Source organism: Lycium ferocissimum, chromosome 7, assembly GCF_029784015.1.
Source record: "Lycium ferocissimum isolate CSIRO_LF1 chromosome 7, AGI_CSIRO_Lferr_CH_V1, whole genome shotgun sequence".
Taxonomy (NCBI): domain Eukaryota; kingdom Viridiplantae; phylum Streptophyta; class Magnoliopsida; order Solanales; family Solanaceae; genus Lycium; species Lycium ferocissimum.
The window spans coordinates 26,713,763-26,735,482 of record NC_081348.1 but is presented as its reverse complement, the minus strand read 5'-3'; the positions used below and the strand labels follow the sequence as shown (position 1 = coordinate 26,735,482).

The 21,720-nt window shown below is 33.4% G+C and overlaps 1 protein-coding gene across 1 annotated transcript; it reads right to left on the bottom strand.

Moving 5' to 3' along the window:
- Nucleotides 1-2,073: 2,073 nt before the first annotated feature.
- LOC132064082 (scarecrow-like protein 22) lies at nt 2,074-5,148 on the bottom strand. The gene has a single exon (XM_059456943.1). The coding sequence runs from the start codon at nt 4,665-4,667 to the stop codon at nt 2,448-2,450; it is 2,220 nt and encodes a 739-aa protein (XP_059312926.1). The 5' UTR covers nt 4,668-5,148; the 3' UTR covers nt 2,074-2,447.
- Nucleotides 5,149-21,720: the final 16,572 nt, after the last annotated feature.

Here is a 21,720-nt window from a genome sequence, read left to right as displayed (position 1 = left end):
TTACAAGGAAAATCTTTGAGTAAGCAGGAGGGTAAACATTAAAAAGAAACATTATCAGGATGTCACCATCTCTTTTCTGTTAATTAATGACCTTAACAATAACTATTTCTTTTAAATGATGAAAGTGGCTGTTGTTCTCATTTTCATTAACAGCCTTGAACAACAATCAAACAAAGACCTTGTTTCAAAGCTAACCTCATAAATGAGCATGTTCTAACACCCCAAGATTTTGCATTACCACTTTAATTGCATCCAAAACCATCACAATTTATGCCTTTTGCCATTTCCAGTCACATATATCAATTAAAATTGGGCTTTTTTTCCTTCCATAAAGTCGTTTCCGAGATAATTTGAGCGAACCACGCACTAAGGCTTTAGGCAGATGAGTAGGGTGTCGCAACAAATTCCACCCCTTTTCTTATCCCTTTGAATATACTAAGTCACTTGGATGACATAGTGTACAATAAGGTTTGATCATATCCTTCTCCATACACACTTCAAGAAGTTAATACCAATATGGTAAGATTCGAGCAACTCAGTAAACATATGAACTGCTATTTTGCTTACAGAGTCTCCATTGAACCTTGAAAAGGGAAGGAAGAAAAAGGACAGAATGAGACAAACAGTGTGACACTGTAATCTGCCTCTACTTAGAATTTACAGATTCTACTGCCCCACAAGTAAAGGATCCTAAAACAGAGCTTAAAACTGAAGAGTATATGCATATGAACACACATAACAAACAATGTAAAATGACACAAAGGCAGTAACATCAAAGGCACAACACCGCTGTCCTCTTATTGTTTGCAAAGAAACATAAAAATCTTCAACTAATCATTTTACTAATAAGAAGGCCAAACATCTCTTTCTTTCTCTATCATAACTCTCTTCGTCCAACATGGCCTTTCTCGTTTAATTTTGTGATTTAGTATAAGATATTGCCAGATTAAAATAATGAATGCAGAACTTCCAAGGAAATGTAAGAGAGATTAAACTACTCATGTGGGGGTCCAATACTGCAAACCCCATGTGATTTGATTAGGACAGGTATTAAAGAAATTATACACTAAAGCGCAGCAAATTCAATGTATTATAATAGATATAATACAAGTGTTGGCATGCATAATAACGTGATAGATTATACAAAAATGATTAACTTCATTATTTAATACAAAAAGTAATAGTATAATGCAACTACCTAATAGATAATTCGAAACGCCGTTGCAGGTAGCAATATAGTTTCTAAAAATGCATGTACTAAATGGAATTTAGGCCAACATCCGACCGTTGTTTCCTAGAACACATTGAAATCCATGGGCACCCTGATCAATTGAGGGTTCCGAAAATTTGAACCATTTTTCTCGGGCTTAGATGGACCGGATGAGCTAGGATAACAGAATGACTAGGACTCCACATTTCCCAGACAACTGGAATAGTCAGACATGGTCATGTATGGGCTGAAGAAAGAACATTCTATCTGCTCTCTCATAACTATATGCAATGGGCGATAGCTAACTGGATAATTAATCAGTGTGTCAAAGCATTTAGCATAATCAAATACTTAAAGGTATTGCATGAAGATGTTCTTCATGTAACTTCTCTGACATCTCTCATCTATTCTTTGCAATTCCTTCGCTGTGTGGGTTGGCAAGAGTATATTTCCACTGGACAAGTTAAGGAGGCGGCCAGGTGTATAACTAATGCAGATGACATATCTTCAAATTTATAATACGAGCAAGACTTTGAGCAATATAATGTTGGCATAGAGCTAAGACAGAACAATGACATATACTAGCAACTTACACAGAAGATTCATCAATGTCACAGATAATTCCACCCAGTGGAATCCCTGGAGAAGTGATAAACTCTGTAATCACGAAGTACCTGGTTCCAGTAATATCATGGAATAGCAAATCTCATGATTAACTACAGAACTATCCAAATCAGGACGTGATGAGGATCGCTCCCTCATGGTTAAACAATTGCTTCATTAAAATTTTAAAAGTAAATAATCACAACTAAAGCATGCCATGCTAGTGCGACAATCAATGCAATATACATAACACAGAAGTGTCAATGAAACGGGTTAAAATTCCGTCTTTTTAAATTTCTGGTTTTGTAATGTCGTCAAGATTACAACACAGTTCCCGGCAATAACTAGAAGCAGCGGAGGCCTACCTCCAGAAAATCATAGAGCACCATGACAATAATAACATAATTAACATAAACCCTGATATAAGCAACTATAGCAGAACAGTTAACAGAATGTCTGATTCTTCTTATAATGCCGAAACAATCTGCCTACGCCACAGGAAATTAGCAAATGAAAATTGCGGGCAACAAAAATTGAAAGGTTCAATACTAAAACAGTGATATATTATGACTTATGCAGCACCTTCTTTTTCATGGGTGGTTGGTTGGTAGCTGCAAATTTTATTTACTGCTCCTCAGCACCTCCAAGCTGAAGCTGAGATGAGCTCCTTCCGCTGCCAGCAGAGAACAAGCGAAGACTGTCTCTTCTCCACATGGAAACCTCGAACAGGAGTCCTCTTGACTACACACTCGGCCTGTGATTCTGTAAAATTGCTGAGAGATAATGGGGAGAATCCAGATGACAAAAACAGTTCCCGCCAATGCTGCGTCCTTTCAGGGGAACGAAAACGACCCATTACAATTCTCTCAATTCCTGGTTGGAGCAAGAACCTCTCTATCTTTTGGAGGGCATCAAAATTCACATTTACAGCGTCTAGTGACTCGAGAAGGTTTGAGTAGGACTGAAGGGCTTGAATTACATGATTTGGAAATGGCAGGTCAGTCCGGTCACAACCTCTGTCCACAGAAACCACAATCCTAGGTGATAATTGCTTCACAAAACGAAGAACCAATGGAAGCGACAATTGATAGCTCGAAAGAGAGCTAACTGGAAGGTTGACAGCAATTGCCTCATTCTCTGAGACTAGAGGAGGCAGTGACCATGACGTTGAATTTAAAGAATCGATGCTTAGAATGTCAAACTCGAATGCCATATTGATTTCGCTAGCAAAATGGATCAAATTTTCTCTGGTGAGTCCAAGCTCTAGCTGGTCATGTGTGGAGGGTGAGGCTAATGCAGTTATTTTCAGAGTAGGTGCGCCACCACTTCTCAGGGCAAGCTCTTGCATAAGGGAGGCCCATTGCCCGCCATAACCGATATCGAAATCTACGATATGAATTCTTTCAAACCCATCCAAGACCTCAAGAAGGGCTTGGTTACAAGTAAAATTGGCAAACTGTGCAACTGGTGAGATCTCAGAAAAAGACTTATAAGCACCAATCTTGAAAATGAGACTAAAAGGCGAATTAGAAGGGTTGTTGTTGAAGTTGTTGGTGTTGGCATGGAGTAGCAATTGTAAAGCTTCCTTGCAATAAAAAGCAGCCCTATAGAAAGGCTTACCAATTGGAGAGAGCTGGTGATTGAGCCGCGCCAATATCCCTTGCGCGAGTACCGGATTCCCCGTCTGGACCAGCTCTGCAGCTTTGAATAGCTGGTCAATAATCCCTTGTTGTTGTTGTTGCTGCTGCTGTTGTAGCTGATGAAACTGACCCATTTCTTCCCCCACCATCTTTGGCTTTGTCCCCACTGCTCCTGGCCTGAAATGGGGAAGCAACTGGAGCTGAGACGGTGTTGGCTGCTGGTGCCCAAACAGTCCTTTGGAGATCTGAGAGCCCGGTTCAAGCCCTCCAAGATTTTGCCTTTTCGCCTGCGGTGGCAAGACAAGATTTTGCTCCTGCTGTGCAAATGGCAATGGCAAAAGAAACGATGGGTTCTGAGGAATCTGTGTTTGGTGCTGGTTTATCAAGAACTGTGAATTGAAACTCTGAGGCTTCAAATCTGTGCTCTCAAACTGTGTCTGGCCAAAAGTAACCGACCCAAGATTGTTAGACAATGAAGGAAAGATTGGATTTTGAGGGAGATTTGTGGAGCCAATCTTGTCACTGTTCATTCTGGTGGTAGGAAAACCTGAACTTGAGACAGAAACAGATGAGCTAATCGCAGGCATGAAGCTACCAATTTGGGCAACTGGGTCTACACCAAAGCCTTGATCCACAACCCCAAATCCTCCATTGAATTCATAGTTGTCCCCTCCAGGGCCACTAACCTGCAAGACCTTGTTCAAGTTAGCCATGGAAGGGTCATCCACATCTCCCATGATCCACCTGAGTATAGACTGTTCTTGGCAAGGAGAAGCCATAACAGACTCAGATAACCCACCTTCCCACTCCTCCATAGCACATTTCTCTCCTCCAGCAGCACCCATCTCAAGAGATTGGGGTGGGACCTCAGATTCAGCTCCTCCCACATTGGAGCTGGTGGCAGTGGTGTTGTCTTGCTGCCATTTGTTTGCTGAAACTGCCGCCACGCCGCCGCCTGCAGTGTCTGTGGAAGCAGTGCCGCCACCACCACCACCACCACCCAAAGATGAAGACAGGGTTGAAGAGGAAGTAATAGGCCTTGGACTCCTTATAGTATCCAGGACAGCACTTGGACTATTTACAAAGTAACTACTTTCTTTGCTATTCTTATTGTGGTGGTTCCAAGAATTCAAGTTACTATTTTTGTTGAACAAAACTTCTAAGTCTAACACCCCCTTCCCCTCAAATTCAAAGGGCAAGGGCATCCCCTTCATCTAAAGTAAGCCCACAAAATCAGCTCTTTTTCTCCACTTGGAAAATAAAAAAAAAGCTCTCAGTTTTGGCCTCAAATCAAAACAAATTACCTAGAAAAACTGCAAAAGAAAATTGCATGAAACTGGAGATGTCCATCTAAGGACACCCACCTCATTCATATACAATCATTTATTCAAGTACTCTCCTTTGTGGCCTAATGACTTGTTTCTTCTTTTTGATGCTTCTTTGTGCTTCTTATTGGAGAATAAGACCAATTAGCTAAGCCAAGATAGTGGAAGGAGTAAAAGGGTTTTTTTTTTATGTTAACAGAGAAATTTGGCTAGCTATTTTGTTTTTCTTCTGTTTTTGTTGTTGGCCTTGTAATAGTACTCTTGTTTGCCTTCTGATTTCTGCCATGGATGCGTGCAACATAAAAAAGTAGTAAAGTGCCCTTCATCTTCTCCTCTCACTATCTTTTGTTTTCATTTAAATTTTTTAATTTATTTTTTGTTCTTTTTCTTTCTTTATTTTGTTTTTGTATTTTATTCTAGTTTTTGTGGCTTGTCTGTAGACGCAGTTATCTTTCTGCAAGGGTTTACATAGATACTCGCGTGAAAGGAGCGTGTTTTGAAGTACCTGTTTTGGAAGGTAAAGGTTTTTGACTTTATAAATTACCCTGATGATCTTCTAAGACGAGAGAAAATTATGAAAAGAATATTATAAACATTGTGTCATCAACAATTGCATCAACAGTTTTCATGAGGACAATGAAACATTAGAAAGGCAACAATTATTTGGTTAAAGGGAAAATAACTAAATCAAGCTAACAATGAGTAGTTGTATTTGATCCCAAGTAAGGATTCTTTCTCAAGTAACATCGAGGGTACAATAAATACACTTTCATAAAAACGTGTAATGCCTACATGAAGAGCAACAAAATAAAAATTGTACTACTTTTCATGAATAAATATCGTTAACTTGTAAGTTATTATAGATAAGAATAATCATCCAAATTTCATATTAAAAGACCCAACTTTCAAAAAAAACAATTGATTTCTTCTAATCATTTTGTTTTTACAATTAAATAAGACATTTTAATAATTTAGATATCGTCGTATGTTAATTTTTGTAAGCCAAACAAATTTCTTGTCTATTTAATCAAACTTTTCATAAATTTAACTTACAACATTTATTATGTAAAATCTAAAGTTTTGATGTCCAAATTCCAAAATCACATTGGGAAAAGTAGGTAAGTGAACTTCCAATTTTGATGTGACTGCCCACCTGTATCTAAAATTATACCATTCCAGTTTAAGAAGGAAAAGAGTTTACAGTAAAAAGAATTTGAAAATCACTCCCTTAGTTACTTTAACCAAACATTATTTTGTTACTTTTGAGATAGAAAAATAAATGAGATTTTCCAAATTTGAGCACTCTGGAAGAGTCCTCCTCGAGTCAAATGTAAGCTTAATTGGTACACTTTTCGTTCAATATTACTTGGCGACATTATTAAAAATATATGTCTCAAATTATTTGTTCATTTACAAAATCAAGATAAAATTAATTAAATCTTTCTAATTTTATCCTTCGTATTAATTTTTTTTTAAATAGTCAATATTAATTAGAATGTATTTATTGGTGAGAGATAGGAGTAATATAGCAAAATATATCTTAAGGGGCGTGTGAAAAAGGGCAAGTGACCAAGTAATATGAGAGTAGCAAAAGACATAGAGCCCCATAGGAACAGCGAGGTACCATGCGCATCTGATGCGTGTGGAAGTGGAGATTGAGTTTTCATTTGTGCACTATTTCTTACCGATACAGGGAGAAGAGAACTGGCTCAAATGGCGTCGTGCAGTGAATTTCCTTTAATGCCCTTGAGCTAGATGAAGGAGTTGACAAGTGGTTCGCTGTGATTTAAAGGGTTAATTCGTAATTTGGAGTGAAGCAGTTTCTGATGTCTTTTTTTTTACTTTTTCGAAGTTGAATCTGACGACACGATATAATGAGAGTCTTTTGTTGTTGTTATAGTGAGTTTCGAAAATATCGAGACGAATTTTTAACGGCTCTGATCTTGTTTATGAGATTGAAGTGTGCGGTGGAGATTAGCGGACGAAGTCTCTTCTCTCGTCCAAAGCACTGAAAAATCACTTTAAGGCTAAACACATGGGAGATTTTTATTTTTTGGTCTCAATTTATGTTAAGGTGTTTAACTTGACACGAAAATTAAGGAAGAAAGCAATTTGAAACTCGTGATCTAAAATAAGTAATGAGGAGATGTGTAGCAATAAATGATTTCATTAAGAGAAATGTGAAGTTTCAAGTTAAATTGTTACTTCATCCATCTCAAATTATCAATCGTTTTCTAATTTTATACTCCACTTGAGAAATAATACTCCCTCCGGATCAAAAAAAGACTCTACTTAGCCATTTGCACACCTCTTAAAAAATACTAAATCAAAAAAAGGCTCCATTTAGCCATTTGCACACCCCTTAAATACTAACTCCTAAACAAAAATAGATAATTTGATTAAATTACCCCTAATTAAATAGCCATTGGGATTTGATCATATAACACTTAATAGGGGCAAATCTGAAAAAACAAGGTTAATTCTTTCTTAATTTGATAAGTGAAGACAAGGTTAATTCTTTCTTAATTTGATAAGTGGACACTTTTTTTACCTAAGAAAAAAAGGCTAAGTGAACATTTTTTTTTTATCCGGAAGGAGTAATTAGAGGGTCATTTGACTAACTTTACCTTCATTTATGTCTACGTATAATCTCTTTTCATTTAATGTTTACCTCTTTTTATGTGTTATCTCCATTAATAACAAAATTATACTAACGGTAATATGAGAAAAATTAATTAAGTTTGCCTTAAACTTCTAAAATGGCAAATAATTTGGAACAACTATTTTTAGTAACTACGATAGATAATTGAGACGGAAAGTATCATTCTTTTGAGTCCGGTTAAAGAGGAAATTGTGTCACATAAATTGAGACGGGAGAAGTACTCCATCCATTCACTTTTACTTATCCAGTATTCTAAAAATAGATTTTCACTTTTATTTGTGACTTTAGCGTATCAAGAGAAAACAATTTCTTTTTTCCTGTTTTACCCATAACATTAATTATTAGTTTCAAATCATTTTTTCAAGTTGGTTAAAACTATGCACCAATTAATTTGGGTATAATGGTAAATTATGGACTTCATTTATTAATTTTTAAAGGGATTGCAACGTCTATAGTCAAGGGCAGACCCACCCTATTAGGAGGGGGGTCACGTGTCCCCCTTAACCTCGAGAATACCCTGTACATATATGGCGTATATACCTTAAAGAATGTATATGCATTTAAAAGGACCCCCGAGAGATATCCATTGCTTTGGTGCATTTAGTTATTGTGCCCCTTAAGTCCTTATATGACATCTAGGTTCGAGTCTCGCTTGCAGCACCTTTATTTTTATTTTTTGTTGAGTTTGTTTTGTTTCTATTCTAAACCTATTTTCGTTTCTTCCAATTTTGAAGTTTATACTTTATATTACTACTTTGCCAATAACTTAGCATAATTATTAAGTTTTCAAAGAGCTGCACGCCAAACATTCACATAATAAGTGACATATCTATATTAAGGCAGTGGTCATTGGTGCCCACTCTGCATCAAAATTCTAGGTCGTCCTTTGTCTATAGTGGATACGTAAAAATGAACGGAGGGAGTATTAATTTTTCTTACCTTTTCTTAGTTTTGCCTATGATCATATTTGATTATGTATTTATTTTTTCGATTTTTCCTGCATTACACTTGCCAGCTAGGAGTTATAAAGCAAATAGAGCCCGTTTGGATTGGCTTATAAGTTGCTGAAAACAGCTTATAAACTGTTTTTAGCTTTTTTGAGTGTTTAATTAGCCAGCTTAAAGCCATTTTATGTTTAAAATAATTGGACCCATTTAGCTTAATTAAATTATTTAAAGTCGCTTTTTATAAACCCATCCAAGAAATATTTTATAAGTCGCTTTTTATAAACCCATCCAAACAGGCTCTATATCCATCCTGGTGATGATCTATGAAGCTTCTAAAAGAAGACAAAAGAACAAGTTACGATCAAACAAAAAAAGGCTTACCATGTCATTTGATGGGAATAAACCATATGCTGTGATTGAAAGTTCTGTAAACAGTCCTTGAAAATTACTACTCCCTCTGTTTTAATTTATGTGAAACTATTATTATCTGAGGAATCTACGAGATGATACTTTGATCACGTTTTTCTTACATTATTTTTAAATTATTTAAATTATATATCATGACTTAAAGTATTTTTAATGCAGTTTCTAAATATATAAATTTTATTTTTACAAACTTGAAAAATCTATGTCAAAATTTATGGTCAAAGTTATAAAGTTTGACTCTGATACTCTGAAAAGGTTCACATAAATTAAAACGGAGAGAGTATTTTTTTTTTATGTCAACATTTAGATTTTATTTTTATGTTTAAAATTTATATAAATATAGTCCTTGAGAATTTATTTTTTGGATAAGTACGGAATAACTTACAAAATTTTAATAGTGTTCTAACGTTTGGATTTTAATTTGGTCATAGATCTTTATACCCAGAGACGGAGTTAGAATTTAATGTTTATGGGTTTGGGCTTTTTTTTTTTTTTTTTTTTTTTTTTTTTTTTTTTAAGTTGTTTTGTTCTAAATTAATAATTTGTATATGTTCAATGAATTTTTTAATACTAATATAAGGTTTGAACCAAAGCTATTGGGTTCGGTCGAACACGTATCCAATGAGCTAGATTTGCCCCTGTTTATACCGTGGTCTAAAAGGTTCATAATATTGCAACAAAAAATTTAAGTAAAAAGAATCATTTAAGGCCACTATTTAGATTTTGCCTTTATTTCTAAAAGTTGTGTCAATATGATCCTTTAAAAAATGCATTACGGACAAAGTTTGACTCGGGTTAGTTCTTTGCTCGTATATTGCTTAATCTATAAATAAAATATTAGAGTGTCATCTAATGTTTGCAATGATTTACGCCTAACATTTTCTTATAAAAACATTTGTTTCTTCAAAAGAACTTTAGACCATGATTTAAAAGATGCAAAAAATATTTTAAAAAATATTTAGGTTTAATGCACATGCAGCTCCCTGAACTTGTTCTTTTTTTTCATTTTGACACCTTAACTAAGAGTTATTCGTATTGAACCCTTGAACTTGTCCTCAAGTGTGTGTGTCAAACACAATCTGACTTACATAGTATTCTATCTTCAATGTAGCAACATGCTAATATATATTCTAATTTAATTATGCCATCTTTTAACTAAGATTAACAACAATTGAGAAGGAAGAAAAGAATAAGCTCTTAATTAAGCTGGCAGTGGACACTACAAAAAAATTGATAATTTGCCAAGATTGAAAATTGCAATTCGCGGGGGTTTTACCCTCTGCTATTTGCTCCGCAAATTATAACTTTCAACCTCCGCAAATCACTTATTTTTCGTAGTGGGAAGAGCAAAACCAGTAGAAACCTACACATCCATGATATAAAGAATATCTTACCACACGTCTAAAATATTACTTCACCTTCATTACCACAATTTAATTTTTGCTTCTAATAAAAATCAGGTTTAAAGGGTTTGATAGACACACTTGAGGACGAGTTCATAGGTTCAATAGGAACAATACTTAGGTGAGGTGCCAAAATGGAGAAAAAAGAAGACAAGTTTAAGAGACTGCATATGCATTAAGCCAAATATTATTTTTACTAAATAATTGTTCCGAAATAAGAATAACTGATGGAAATTTATGAGAAACTTGCGGTGAGTATTGTCGGCCCAAGAAGGGCTTTAGCGCCAACACCAGGCCTGCGTTTCCAATAAAATTATGTAACTTTGCGTTAAAAAGTTTAAATGTAAAAACGTTTGAATTATTGAAAATTGAATTTTATGCGCTACAACTTTTATTTAACAAGTTTCAGAATGTTTAATTATTTTCTTAATATAAAAATAAATCCAAATTAGGGCACGTAGTTTTGGAATGGTAGACCGAGGCGGAGCCAGGATTCTAAGCTTGTGAGTTCGGGGTTCTAATTCTTTAAAGTTACTGCGTTCTTAATTAATAATTTGTACATATTTGACAAAAAAAAAAGTAATATTTTGATTTGGTTGATAAAAGATCACATTATAAACTATTGTACTTCTGAGTTGTTCATTAATTACTTTATTTGATTTGGACTTCTTAAATATGTGACAATCACATAAAATATATCGCTTTAAATACTAGTATATAATATTCTAAAATTAGAAGATATACATGAAAGCTAAATCTATCTATAAGTACAGTTGTCATGTCCGAAAATCTCATGGCTGTTATAACGAGATGTTGTTATGTATGTAATCTGACATTTGATGTTTAATTTATAAACAAAAGTACGCAAAAAAAAAATTAAAAGAAAATTGTGCAATTTGTTATAAATGAAAACAAAATACTTGTTAATTTTAAAATCTTCATCGATTTTCATATTTCATTAATTAAAAATTGAAGTGACTAATAAATTCATAATTGTTGTATCGTACCGTTAAAGAATTAAAATATAAGGAACAAATGCATTTAAAATTAATTGAAATTTTAAATATTTCAAGTTTGATGTAAGAATTCTACACTTGTAGGTTGTTTCATAAATTTCAGTCTCTTAGTGATAATATAACGCTTGAATTGATGAAATTTTTTGTCCAAACTTTCAACAAAATGGAATTCAATAGCTTTCCCTTGATGATACCATAAATATTTTAATATTTTATGTTTATATATAATATATTTATTACAAAATATTATTATATAATATTTGAGTATAGCTGTTATAGAGAGGTAATTTTACAAAGAGTGTACCACCATAATGAATGTCACTCTTGTTATAAGTAGAATGCTATTATAGATAAGTAAAATATAACATGAAAAATCGGTTCCGGATAAAATTAGACCGCTATAGTGAAATGATGTTATAACGAACGACAATTATAGAGAGATTTGACGAGATAGATTACCAATTACTCTCACGTGAAAAGAAAAAGTTACCGAAGAATTTGTGGAGCTGAATCAGAAGAAAATGCAATTCTAACTAGAATTAATCTCATGCAAAACAGTATCGACAATTATTCAATTTTTTAATCTTCTTTGCATTTTTCTTCTTGTGGTTACTAAAAGTTAAGAAGATAATGTGAAGGGTTTCTCGTTAGCTGCCCTTGAGATAAAAAAATGCATGTTTAATTCCTTTGGGACCAATACTATAAGTCCATAATGACGACTTTTATTTATCTTTTTATTTTAATTTTAATTTTAAATGAGAATAGAATTTACAAGTTGGGGAATTAAATTATTGTCAACAAGGTGAAAATTCAAGTAAGAAGAACTACGAAGATTTCTCCTTTCTTTTCATTTTAACATCTAATTATCTCCCATAATGCATTTCAACAAAACATAATTTTCTTGCAAATTTCGTTAGCCATTTCTGCAAATTATATAACATTTTCGCGTAATGTTGTCTCTCGTGGAATGCAAGTGGTCTCTTGAGAGAAAAAGGAAATGTTGATTATATATTGTTAATTTTAAAGGAATTAGGATGGAATGAACATAAAGGCCTAGAAATAATTAGGATTAAAATAAAATATAAGTGTAGTAAAACTTAAGCTAATCCGATTATGGATCTTTTCTGTTTGCATTTAGTTTGTGATATAATTATATCACACAGACATACACCCCCGCACTAGATGTTCACTTTCACAGGCTATTTTTAATCGCACTAGTATTTTAACATTAAATGGTAGGTTAGCAAATTATATGATGAAAAATGAACTTCCGTCTTAATCAACGATCTCTTATTTAATTAAGCATAATCCCATGAATGATTAACTAAGTAAGTAATTTTTTAATTGTAAGATGAAATGTCGAATTTCGGCTAATATTAGTGTTTGGCTTGCACTCAATCATTAGTATGATGTAGATGGCGACAGTTTCGAACTCATCAAGCAATTAAACTTAAATAGATATTTCTTTAATCCTTAGTTAATGTTTCAACAAAGTGTTCCGATTTTATATTATATTAATTAAATTATTTAAATGCAAATTTCGTAATGAGGAACATCAAGAGTCAAGATGCAATATCCAAGGAATTGTAAAAACTTTATAGTTTAATTCTAAAGGTGGTTTATGAAAATGACATTTGTTTTGGAGCCCCAAGCAATCTATCAACAAGAAAATTGATCTCCACCAGCTTGCTTTTCTTCAATTTATTATACGCTTCCAACTAATTGTAGAGAGTGGTTATGCTAACCACTTCAGCATAAAGGTAACATTTAGTGGGAAATACTTAAATAGATCATGAAAAACACAAAAGACAAAATACGTGCCTCTTTCAGAGGCTTAGAATGTCTGCAAAACCAAAATTAAAACTAAAGAAAACAAATAGATGGGAAAAGAAAGGTATTCAAACAGAAAATAACTAAGCTCTTACATTAAACCGTTGCCAATTTTAGTGCTAAACTATCTGGCGATTTAGTGTAATTTTAGCCAAAATCCATACCAACAAAATATGGGCGTGATACTGAGTAGTATAAGGTAACAAATCCTAAATTTTTACTCCTTCCTTATGCTTGCCCACTACACTAAATATACATTTGCACTTTTACTTGTCATTTTTAGGCATGCATGCATGCACATTATACAACTATAGATAAATCACACATCAAAATAAAAATAATGTTGGGTATGTATATGAAAAAAAAACTTAAATCATAATTACGCGTTTTAAAATTATGCGAGCTTAGATTCAAAACTCACAATTTTACTCCTAGGCTGGAGTATTATGGTTAGCAACTCTGTATTTGTAAATAATACTATTCTAGAGTAAGTTGCAACAATAGTCTTTTTTTTTTTTTTTTTTTTTTTTTTTAACATTCGGTGGGAAAAGCCAAAAGAATCCAGCAAAATCTTGGTAGACTACCGAGAGCAAATTTAAACCACATAACCATGTCGTAAAATATACAAGGTAAAAGAAAAAAGGAGGCAAAACCAATCAATACGCTGAATATCATTAGGCGCATGTTGGTCGACAAATTAACCAAAATAAAAATTAACATGTCGTTTCCTCTATATACATTGCCAGCTTTTTTGATCTTTCATGTTGACTTGTTATTTAATTCTGCCTTCTCATTACTTGTTTTATCAATTTTTTTATGTTTGCATAAAATATTATAATTATTATAATCTTAAATTACCCATAATTTTCTGGCTGTAATTGGCTTACTCCAAGTAATCTTCATTATAAGAATAAAATAGAGATACCTATTTGGACTTTTTCTTTTCAAAAACCTGCTTGAACCAGTTTTCAAGTAAAAAACATTCCCCCTCGTAAAACTTCAACAATTTTGTAAGTAAATGCAAATTCAAACACAATTTTAATTTTTAAATATGTATTTTTAATTTGACTTTAAATACTATTTTTCAAATATTACTTAATTCTTGTCCAAACGTCTACCAAAAAAATTCTCCTTTTATCCCTATTTCGAAGCCCTCGAGTTAGCTTAATTTGGAATTTATGGTGGGACAAAGGTGGAAAAAACGAAAAGTTGATATAACTAGAAGAAAGGTACATAACTGAAAAACAGAAGGAAACAAATGGGGTCAACAGCACATCATTTTTCTACAAATTTGCATAAAGTATTTTTCTTTCTTTTCCTATTTCATGCATCATCATGGTGAAGTCTTCGTCCACATCTTGTCCCAATGATTTTCCTTTTCTTGTAATAAATGCATAAAGGTGTAGAAAGACACCATTCTTGAATATCACACCACTAATATGTAGCTATTTGAAATTCACGAGATAGGTAATTAAATTTGGATTCACGTCAAGTGGTGTATTAAAGGATAAAGTGAAATGATCGCAATCAAAAGATTTTTACTTTTATAAATGGAAACCTAAAATCTACATAGTTAAAGGTGGAGAATTTCTAACTATCCCACTTTACCCTTTTAATTGTAAGACAATAATTTTTTTGAATGAAACTACTCCCTCCATCCATTTTAACTTGTCATGTATTGACTTGACACACCCTTAAGAAGCTACAAATAGAATGACAATTTTACTAGATCACCCGTAATTATTACTAAGTCATCTAATGTTCGAAATCAATCAAACATACTTTAAAAGTCATGTAATCAATACCAATTCATTGAAGTTTTCAACTCAATAACTAATAGTAAGGGTAAAACAAGTACGAAATGGTAAATTATCTCTTAATTTTCTAAATTGGACAAGTAAAAATGAATAGTTATTTTTAGTATGCAGGACAAGTAAAAATGAACGGAGGGAGTATATTGAGTGATAATAAAATGAAATAAAAATCTAAGGGCATTATTGGTGGGGGGACATACTTAGGTTTGTGATGAATAGTTTAGGAAAACCATGATATGTATTTGTCAGGGGAGAAGGCTTAATCCCATGTGATAGGTTACAAACACCCTCCTTTTTCTTCTAGCTAGTGCAAAGTGTATCCAACTCAAATCCTCTTTCTTGGATTTTTTTGAGTTCTTTAATGTGTTTAATCATAATTTAATATTCCTAATGTAATTTCTTATTCATAATATCTGTCTTTCCTTCTCACCCTCTTTTCGTATGAACACATTATTTTTTAGTTTCTTGGGTTGAGAGGATGATGACATGTTCCTTTCTCTATTTTCAAGGAACCTTACTTCTCAAGCAAATACACACAAATATATCCCAAAGCAACTAAAGCTTAGCTGCAAATTAGTTGCTTGAACAGGCATACTTCTTTTCATCAACACTTAAATTGTAAAATTATGTACTATGATTTAAGAACTTGCTCAAAAAAATTATAAAGTTGCACTATATTAAAAGAGAATTGACTAACCGATTTTTATTAACGGATTGTTATACTGTATAATCACCCACCATAATAATAGCCGAAATTGTATTATTTTTGTGTATTTATGTATAATATACATATAATATACCTATTTTATACTTTCATAATTAGTTTGTATTTTTATATATTGGCTAGCGGTTGTAATTATTTTTGATCGGCAATCAAATGTGTTAAAAGCTCAATTAAGTAATCATTTGCTTCCTTCCCTTGTTCCTTGCCCTGGACCTCTCCGACCAAAAAATTGAGAAAGTTATTAAAAACCTTGAAACAAATATTTTGCGAACAATACAAACAGTGGAAATATAATAAACATATTTTATAGACATCAATAAACAATAAACCTGTCATTTGTGAATACAAACAATTGGTTCTTCTGTACGTCAAAAGTTATTAAAAATGACTTTAATTTTTTCCTTTTGATTATTATGAAGCATTAGTGCCCCATCACTAGCTAGGTTCGTTGAAATAATGAAATTTACAAAACAAAAGAAACAGTGTTCCTACAACCTCACCACTTTTCCCTGTTGGCTACAAAGGGAGACAAGATCAACTATTCAACACGTTATAATAAAAAGAATAATGTATATGTTCTACGAAAAGAGACATGTAAATGTATTGTATATCTTGATATATACATAAATTTCAACGTAGGCATGCTATCAATACACAATTTAGAGTTTGAGACCATGTGAACATGGCTTTAATTTTTTTTTTTTTTGTATAATTATATGAAAAAAACTTCATGAATTATAGGGGAAGGTCGGTAATATAGATCTTGGGTTAATTGGATTGCCACCGAAGGGAAGGTCACGGGGGACCATTTCCTTCGTAACTGCTACAAAAAACTATCATTTAATTTAGACTTTCATTCATATACATTGCATATATACCTTTCCTCATCTATACTCAATTTAAAAGTACTACCCCAAAAATATTTACATAATTTTAGACTTCAAAGTCTTCTTGTAACAGTAGCCAAGGGAATAGGCTATTTTAAAGCTTAAAAAACGTGTTTGCACCGTTTAACATGAAAAAAAAGGTTGGGTTAAGACTTAAACTTAATAAGTCAATCTAAAATACTCTTAACATGGTGCAATATAATATATTATCCGTACATTTATTTCCAAAAGGTTTATTACCGTTCAGAATATCTCTACACCTTATACACAATTTTTCAATCTTTTTAACTACCTATATGAGACTTTGTTCGCATGGCCAATAAAAAAAAGTAGGTCAATGAATTTGAAGTCATCAAGTCATTATGAATGAAGTATTAGAAGTTTATATGAGAAGTTAGGACTCTTACAGAAGGAAAAGATAGTAGCAAAGGTGAAATACGAGCTTGCGATCACGGAGAGAGCAATCGCCAAACGTTTAGACAATTATCAAGTCAAAATTATTACTACCTAGTTTTAGTATAATGATGTCCATTGTGCATCTAGCTATATAGTCCAATCATAATGTGTCATTACATTGTTTTTAAATTTTATTACTATGAAGCTATATGTTTTATGCGTAGCATTATTCGAAATAAGCTTATCAATTATGACTACTACAACATCTTAAGGCAAGTTGTACCATAATGTTTTAACCTTGGCACGCCTTAACATCACATCTAAAATCCAATCAAGATTATTTTAATTTTTTCCTTCTGGGGATCAATTTCTTAAGTTGCTTCTAGTTTCTAAGAGGCAGCTAGCGGTGCAAAATGTCTCACTAAAATCAACCAGCCAATCCTAACCAACATAAGAATAAGTGGCAATCACTCATAAATAATTTTTGTAGAATAATTTTTTGTGTGATTTTGGTAATCACATTAGAAACATGCCAGTAGAACTATTTATGGTCAAATTTAACATAATAATAGATAAACCTAATTATGAGTTATAACATATACATATGTATATCGCACTCATTTTGAGTTTATTTAGTCTAAATTCTCAATTCATCTGAGCATATCCATCTTAAATATGCTCTTTTTTTCCTTGCAACCAGAACGCTATAGGTGTTCCCCATTTCCAAAAGCAAATCTATAGAAAAAGAAATGGAGAAAATAAACCTAAAGGGCAAAAGAAAAGAAAAAAAAAAAAGCATGAAAGTTTAGTTTCGCCAGCACGTAAAGTTCTAATTAAACTTATTTGGCCAAAAGATTGGGGCATTATTGTGTTCTAATTGGTATAGCAACTAAGACAATCTTCAACTTTTTCATATTGCTTTTACTTGAAATAAGAATAACACCTCCAAGATTTGGAAACCGTTGCTTTTTAGTCACAACAATTTTTGTGGTGCAAAAGTGCTCAATTATGAAACATAGAAATATGTTTAATTATCACTGATTTATGAATTCCACACCATTCAGAGGGGAAAAAGGTAGAAAGGCTACTAACGGCAAAAAGGAGAAAATTAACTTTAATATTAGAAAGCTAAAGGTTTCTTGGAATTACTTTTTCTATAACTCCTTAAGCTTAAGCAATTTAAAATACTGATCTTGAAGTGGGATCTGGAGCTGGATTTCCTTCTGTACATTTTTTTTTATATATATTTTCCCCCCTCTCTTCCTGATTTTTTTTTTCTCCTTTCTATTTTTAAATTGATCCTAGAGTTATTTGTAATTTCATTATGGTGTACACTTGTGGTAATTAGTATCACATAGTAAGGTTATCAAAATGAGGAAGTTGGTTCAAACTTGAGCAGGTTAAAACACAATCGTCAATAACAAGTCATAAACAAACTACTCTACAAAATGTCAAATTAGGCATTGGGCCTAACTCACATCCCAAAAGCTAGCTCAAAGGGAGGAGGCTCATCCCTCACCGATGCAGACATTTCTCTTCAAAGACCCCCCCCCCCCCCCCCACACGCCTGCATCCCGACATTTTTTATCCGGGGTCTTTGTCCGGTCTGGAGCGTACACATTTATGAACCGGGGACATTTCCACCCCCTATCGGGCGGCCCCGGGAGCATTTCGGGCCTCCTTTTCCGGGGTCCACGACGGGCTGGGCCTCGCCCCGCCTCGATACCATGTCAAATTAGGCATTGAGCCTAACTCACACCCAAAAGCCAGCTCAAAGGAAGGAGGATTACCCAAGCCTTATAAGGAATCCAGGGATCTCATCCCTCACCGATGTGGTAAATTTCTCTTCACAAAAATAAAAAAATAAATAATAATAATATATATATATATATATATATAGAAGATGAATTGAATAAAGGTCTATCCTAACTAGTTCAACTATATACGTTTAACAACAAAAATTAACTCACGATGTAAAGAATGTCCAAGATAATCGTAAACGACTACAATTTATACCCTCAATTGATGTGATACTTCAACAGTAAAATACAAAAGAATGAAAAACAAACTGTGCAAAATGTTATTGCCTATGAAATAATTATTATCTTGAAAATTACTTCACGTTTTTATGTACATTGTTAAATTGTGTAAATATAGTTGGTAAAGAGAAAACAATTTTTATTTATAATTGATCTTCAACACAGCAGAAAACCGATAGATGAAAGATAGTAAACATTTATGGTCTAAATAATAACTGTTCATACAAGTAAATTACTAAGTTCGATAAGCAAATTACTACGGATGAAAATCAAAACAAATACTGACCCTCGTGGAGAAGTATTTTTGATCCATGATATTTTTTTGGGCAATTCGCACGATTGCCCCTATTTTGGGATGGTCTTTAATTTTTGCCCATCAAATTGTTGGTCTTTAATTTTTGCGCTTCGCCACTTTAAGTGGTCGAAAGTACTCTTAAGATTATGGGTTCGAACTCAAGCAGAGTAAAAAAAAAAAAAAAAAAAAGTTATGCCTTGTTTCTATGTAAAGTATGCTTTGTCCAGCATAGTTCTGTAAAAATTAGGTTATCCTATAGAACTATGCCTTGTCTGGCCTAGTTTGTAGAAATTAAGGTATATTACAAAACTATGCCGGAAAAGGAACTAAGTATAGGCCTTAAGGATTAATTCTATAGTTTTGTAGGATACTACATATCTATGCCTTAAGGCATAACTTTTGTCCGAATAGACATAGTTTGCTATGAAATCTTGCTTTGCAAAATTGTTTTTTCTTTGGCCTCTGCTAGGGTTCGAACCCGAATTTCTAGTTTCATAAACCAACAAACAAGGGTGCTTGACCCCCAAATTTTATTAAAGGAGAAGTAGGGACCAAAATTAAAGACCACCGATTTGAGGGACAAAAATTAAAGACCAATCCATACGAGGACAATCCGCGAAATTTTTGATATTTTCTTGTGAATTGTGTTCAAAAGCAGAAACAAGGATTTACAAAACTAAGGCCCACAAGCTCGTGACGTCGAAATATATGGGCTCGTATATGACCCGACCTGATAGCTGGGCCTACTAAGACTATTTCTTTTCAATATAAGACTATTTTCACACTGTGTTAATAAAAGAACAAAATATGTCCCAGTTATGAGTATTGATTGCTAGTTTGAAAACATTCGTTTGAATACCAAGTTTAAAAATATTTTTTGGAAAGTGGACCTTCACGAACAAAAATAATTGAAGTGGCCAAAACTTGTAATGCTCGCAAGTGGCAAAGGTGAAAAACTTTGAACACTAAAGGAGAAATGTTTCAATTTTAAAAATAATAGTCTAAGAAGTGTGAACTTTATAATTGAGGTAATTATTATTGGACCAACTGCCAACGTGGTAACATACATACTCTCTAATGGTTTAATGAGTCTACAGTCTACACAAATGTGCAGTTGTACCAGCCAGTTTAATTAGCCTATTAAATTTTTACTCAATCGGTTAGAATTGCATATCAAAATGAATAAATAGCGCCCAAAAATTTTTAATAGTCGTTTTGTATATCACTACTAATAACCCTTCATCAAAATCGTGCAGAACTCAACAAAAAATAAAAAAATTAGCAAGTGGAATGAAGGAATATGGTATATTGCTAGCGGTATTGTGGTCATGGTTTAAGAGATTTGTGGTTATTATTTGAGATATTTGGATAGATAATTGGGAGAGTAGAAGGTTTTCGAAAGACAGAGGATGAGTTCAAAATTTTGGAAGCTATTTTAGAAACATTGATGGTTTGAGAGATTTATAGCTACTATTTGAGAAATTTGAGTAGATGATTTGTGAGTGGAAGATATTGAATAGATAGAGAATATTTACTGGTTATTGAATACAAAACTATAATCCAAAAACGGGGAAACGGTTATTGCCAAAATTTTAAACTATGGCTATTTTATGGCATTTGTTTGTCCGTAGTATTATCAGGTGCCATTTTCTCAAAAAGGAGTTTATGGGCTTGTTCGATATGGCCCAACTTGATAGCTAGACAAGCTATATGAGGGGTCATTACGATTCAAAGGCACTGGTCTTTGATTTTTGGCCCTCAAATTAGAGGTTTTAATTGGGCAATTCTGCGAATTGCCCTTCTTTTGGGGTGGTCTTTAAATTTTGCCCCTCATATTTGAAATCTTTAAATTTTGCCCTTCGGCTAAAACCCATAGGTTCCAGGTTCGAACCCACGCGCGATCAAAATTTAAAAAAAAAAATTGCGAAGTTTAAATTTCGCTATGCCCCCAACTAAGATACACTTGTGAAGGAATTACCAAAGTTATGCTTGACCGGCATACTTATGCCCATAAGTATGCCGGGTCCGGCATAACTTTGATAATTCCTTCACAAGTTTATGCCATGATCCGAGATAAAAAAAAAATTAAAAGTAAAAGATAACTTTGTGAAGGAATTACCAAAGTTACGCGGACCCGCATACTTATGCCTTATGGGCAGACTTGGCATAAGTATCTGGTGATATAACTTTGATAATTCCTTCACAAGTTTACGGATCCAGATAAAAGTTTGCCCATTAAAAGTATGCCCCCACCGGCATAACTTTGTAAAGGAATTATCAAAGTTATGCCGACCCGTATGCCAAGTCGCCCATACAGGCATGAGTATGCGAGTCCGCATAAAATTTGTAATTCCTTAACAAAAGTATGCCGGTCCCAGATACACGCGAACCAAACCTTGTCTTGCGATTTTTTTTTTTTTAATTTATGCTTGGAGCGGGGGTTCGAACTCGTAACCTCGTGATTTTAAGGCGAAAGCTCAAAGTTGCAATGCCAAGGGCAAAA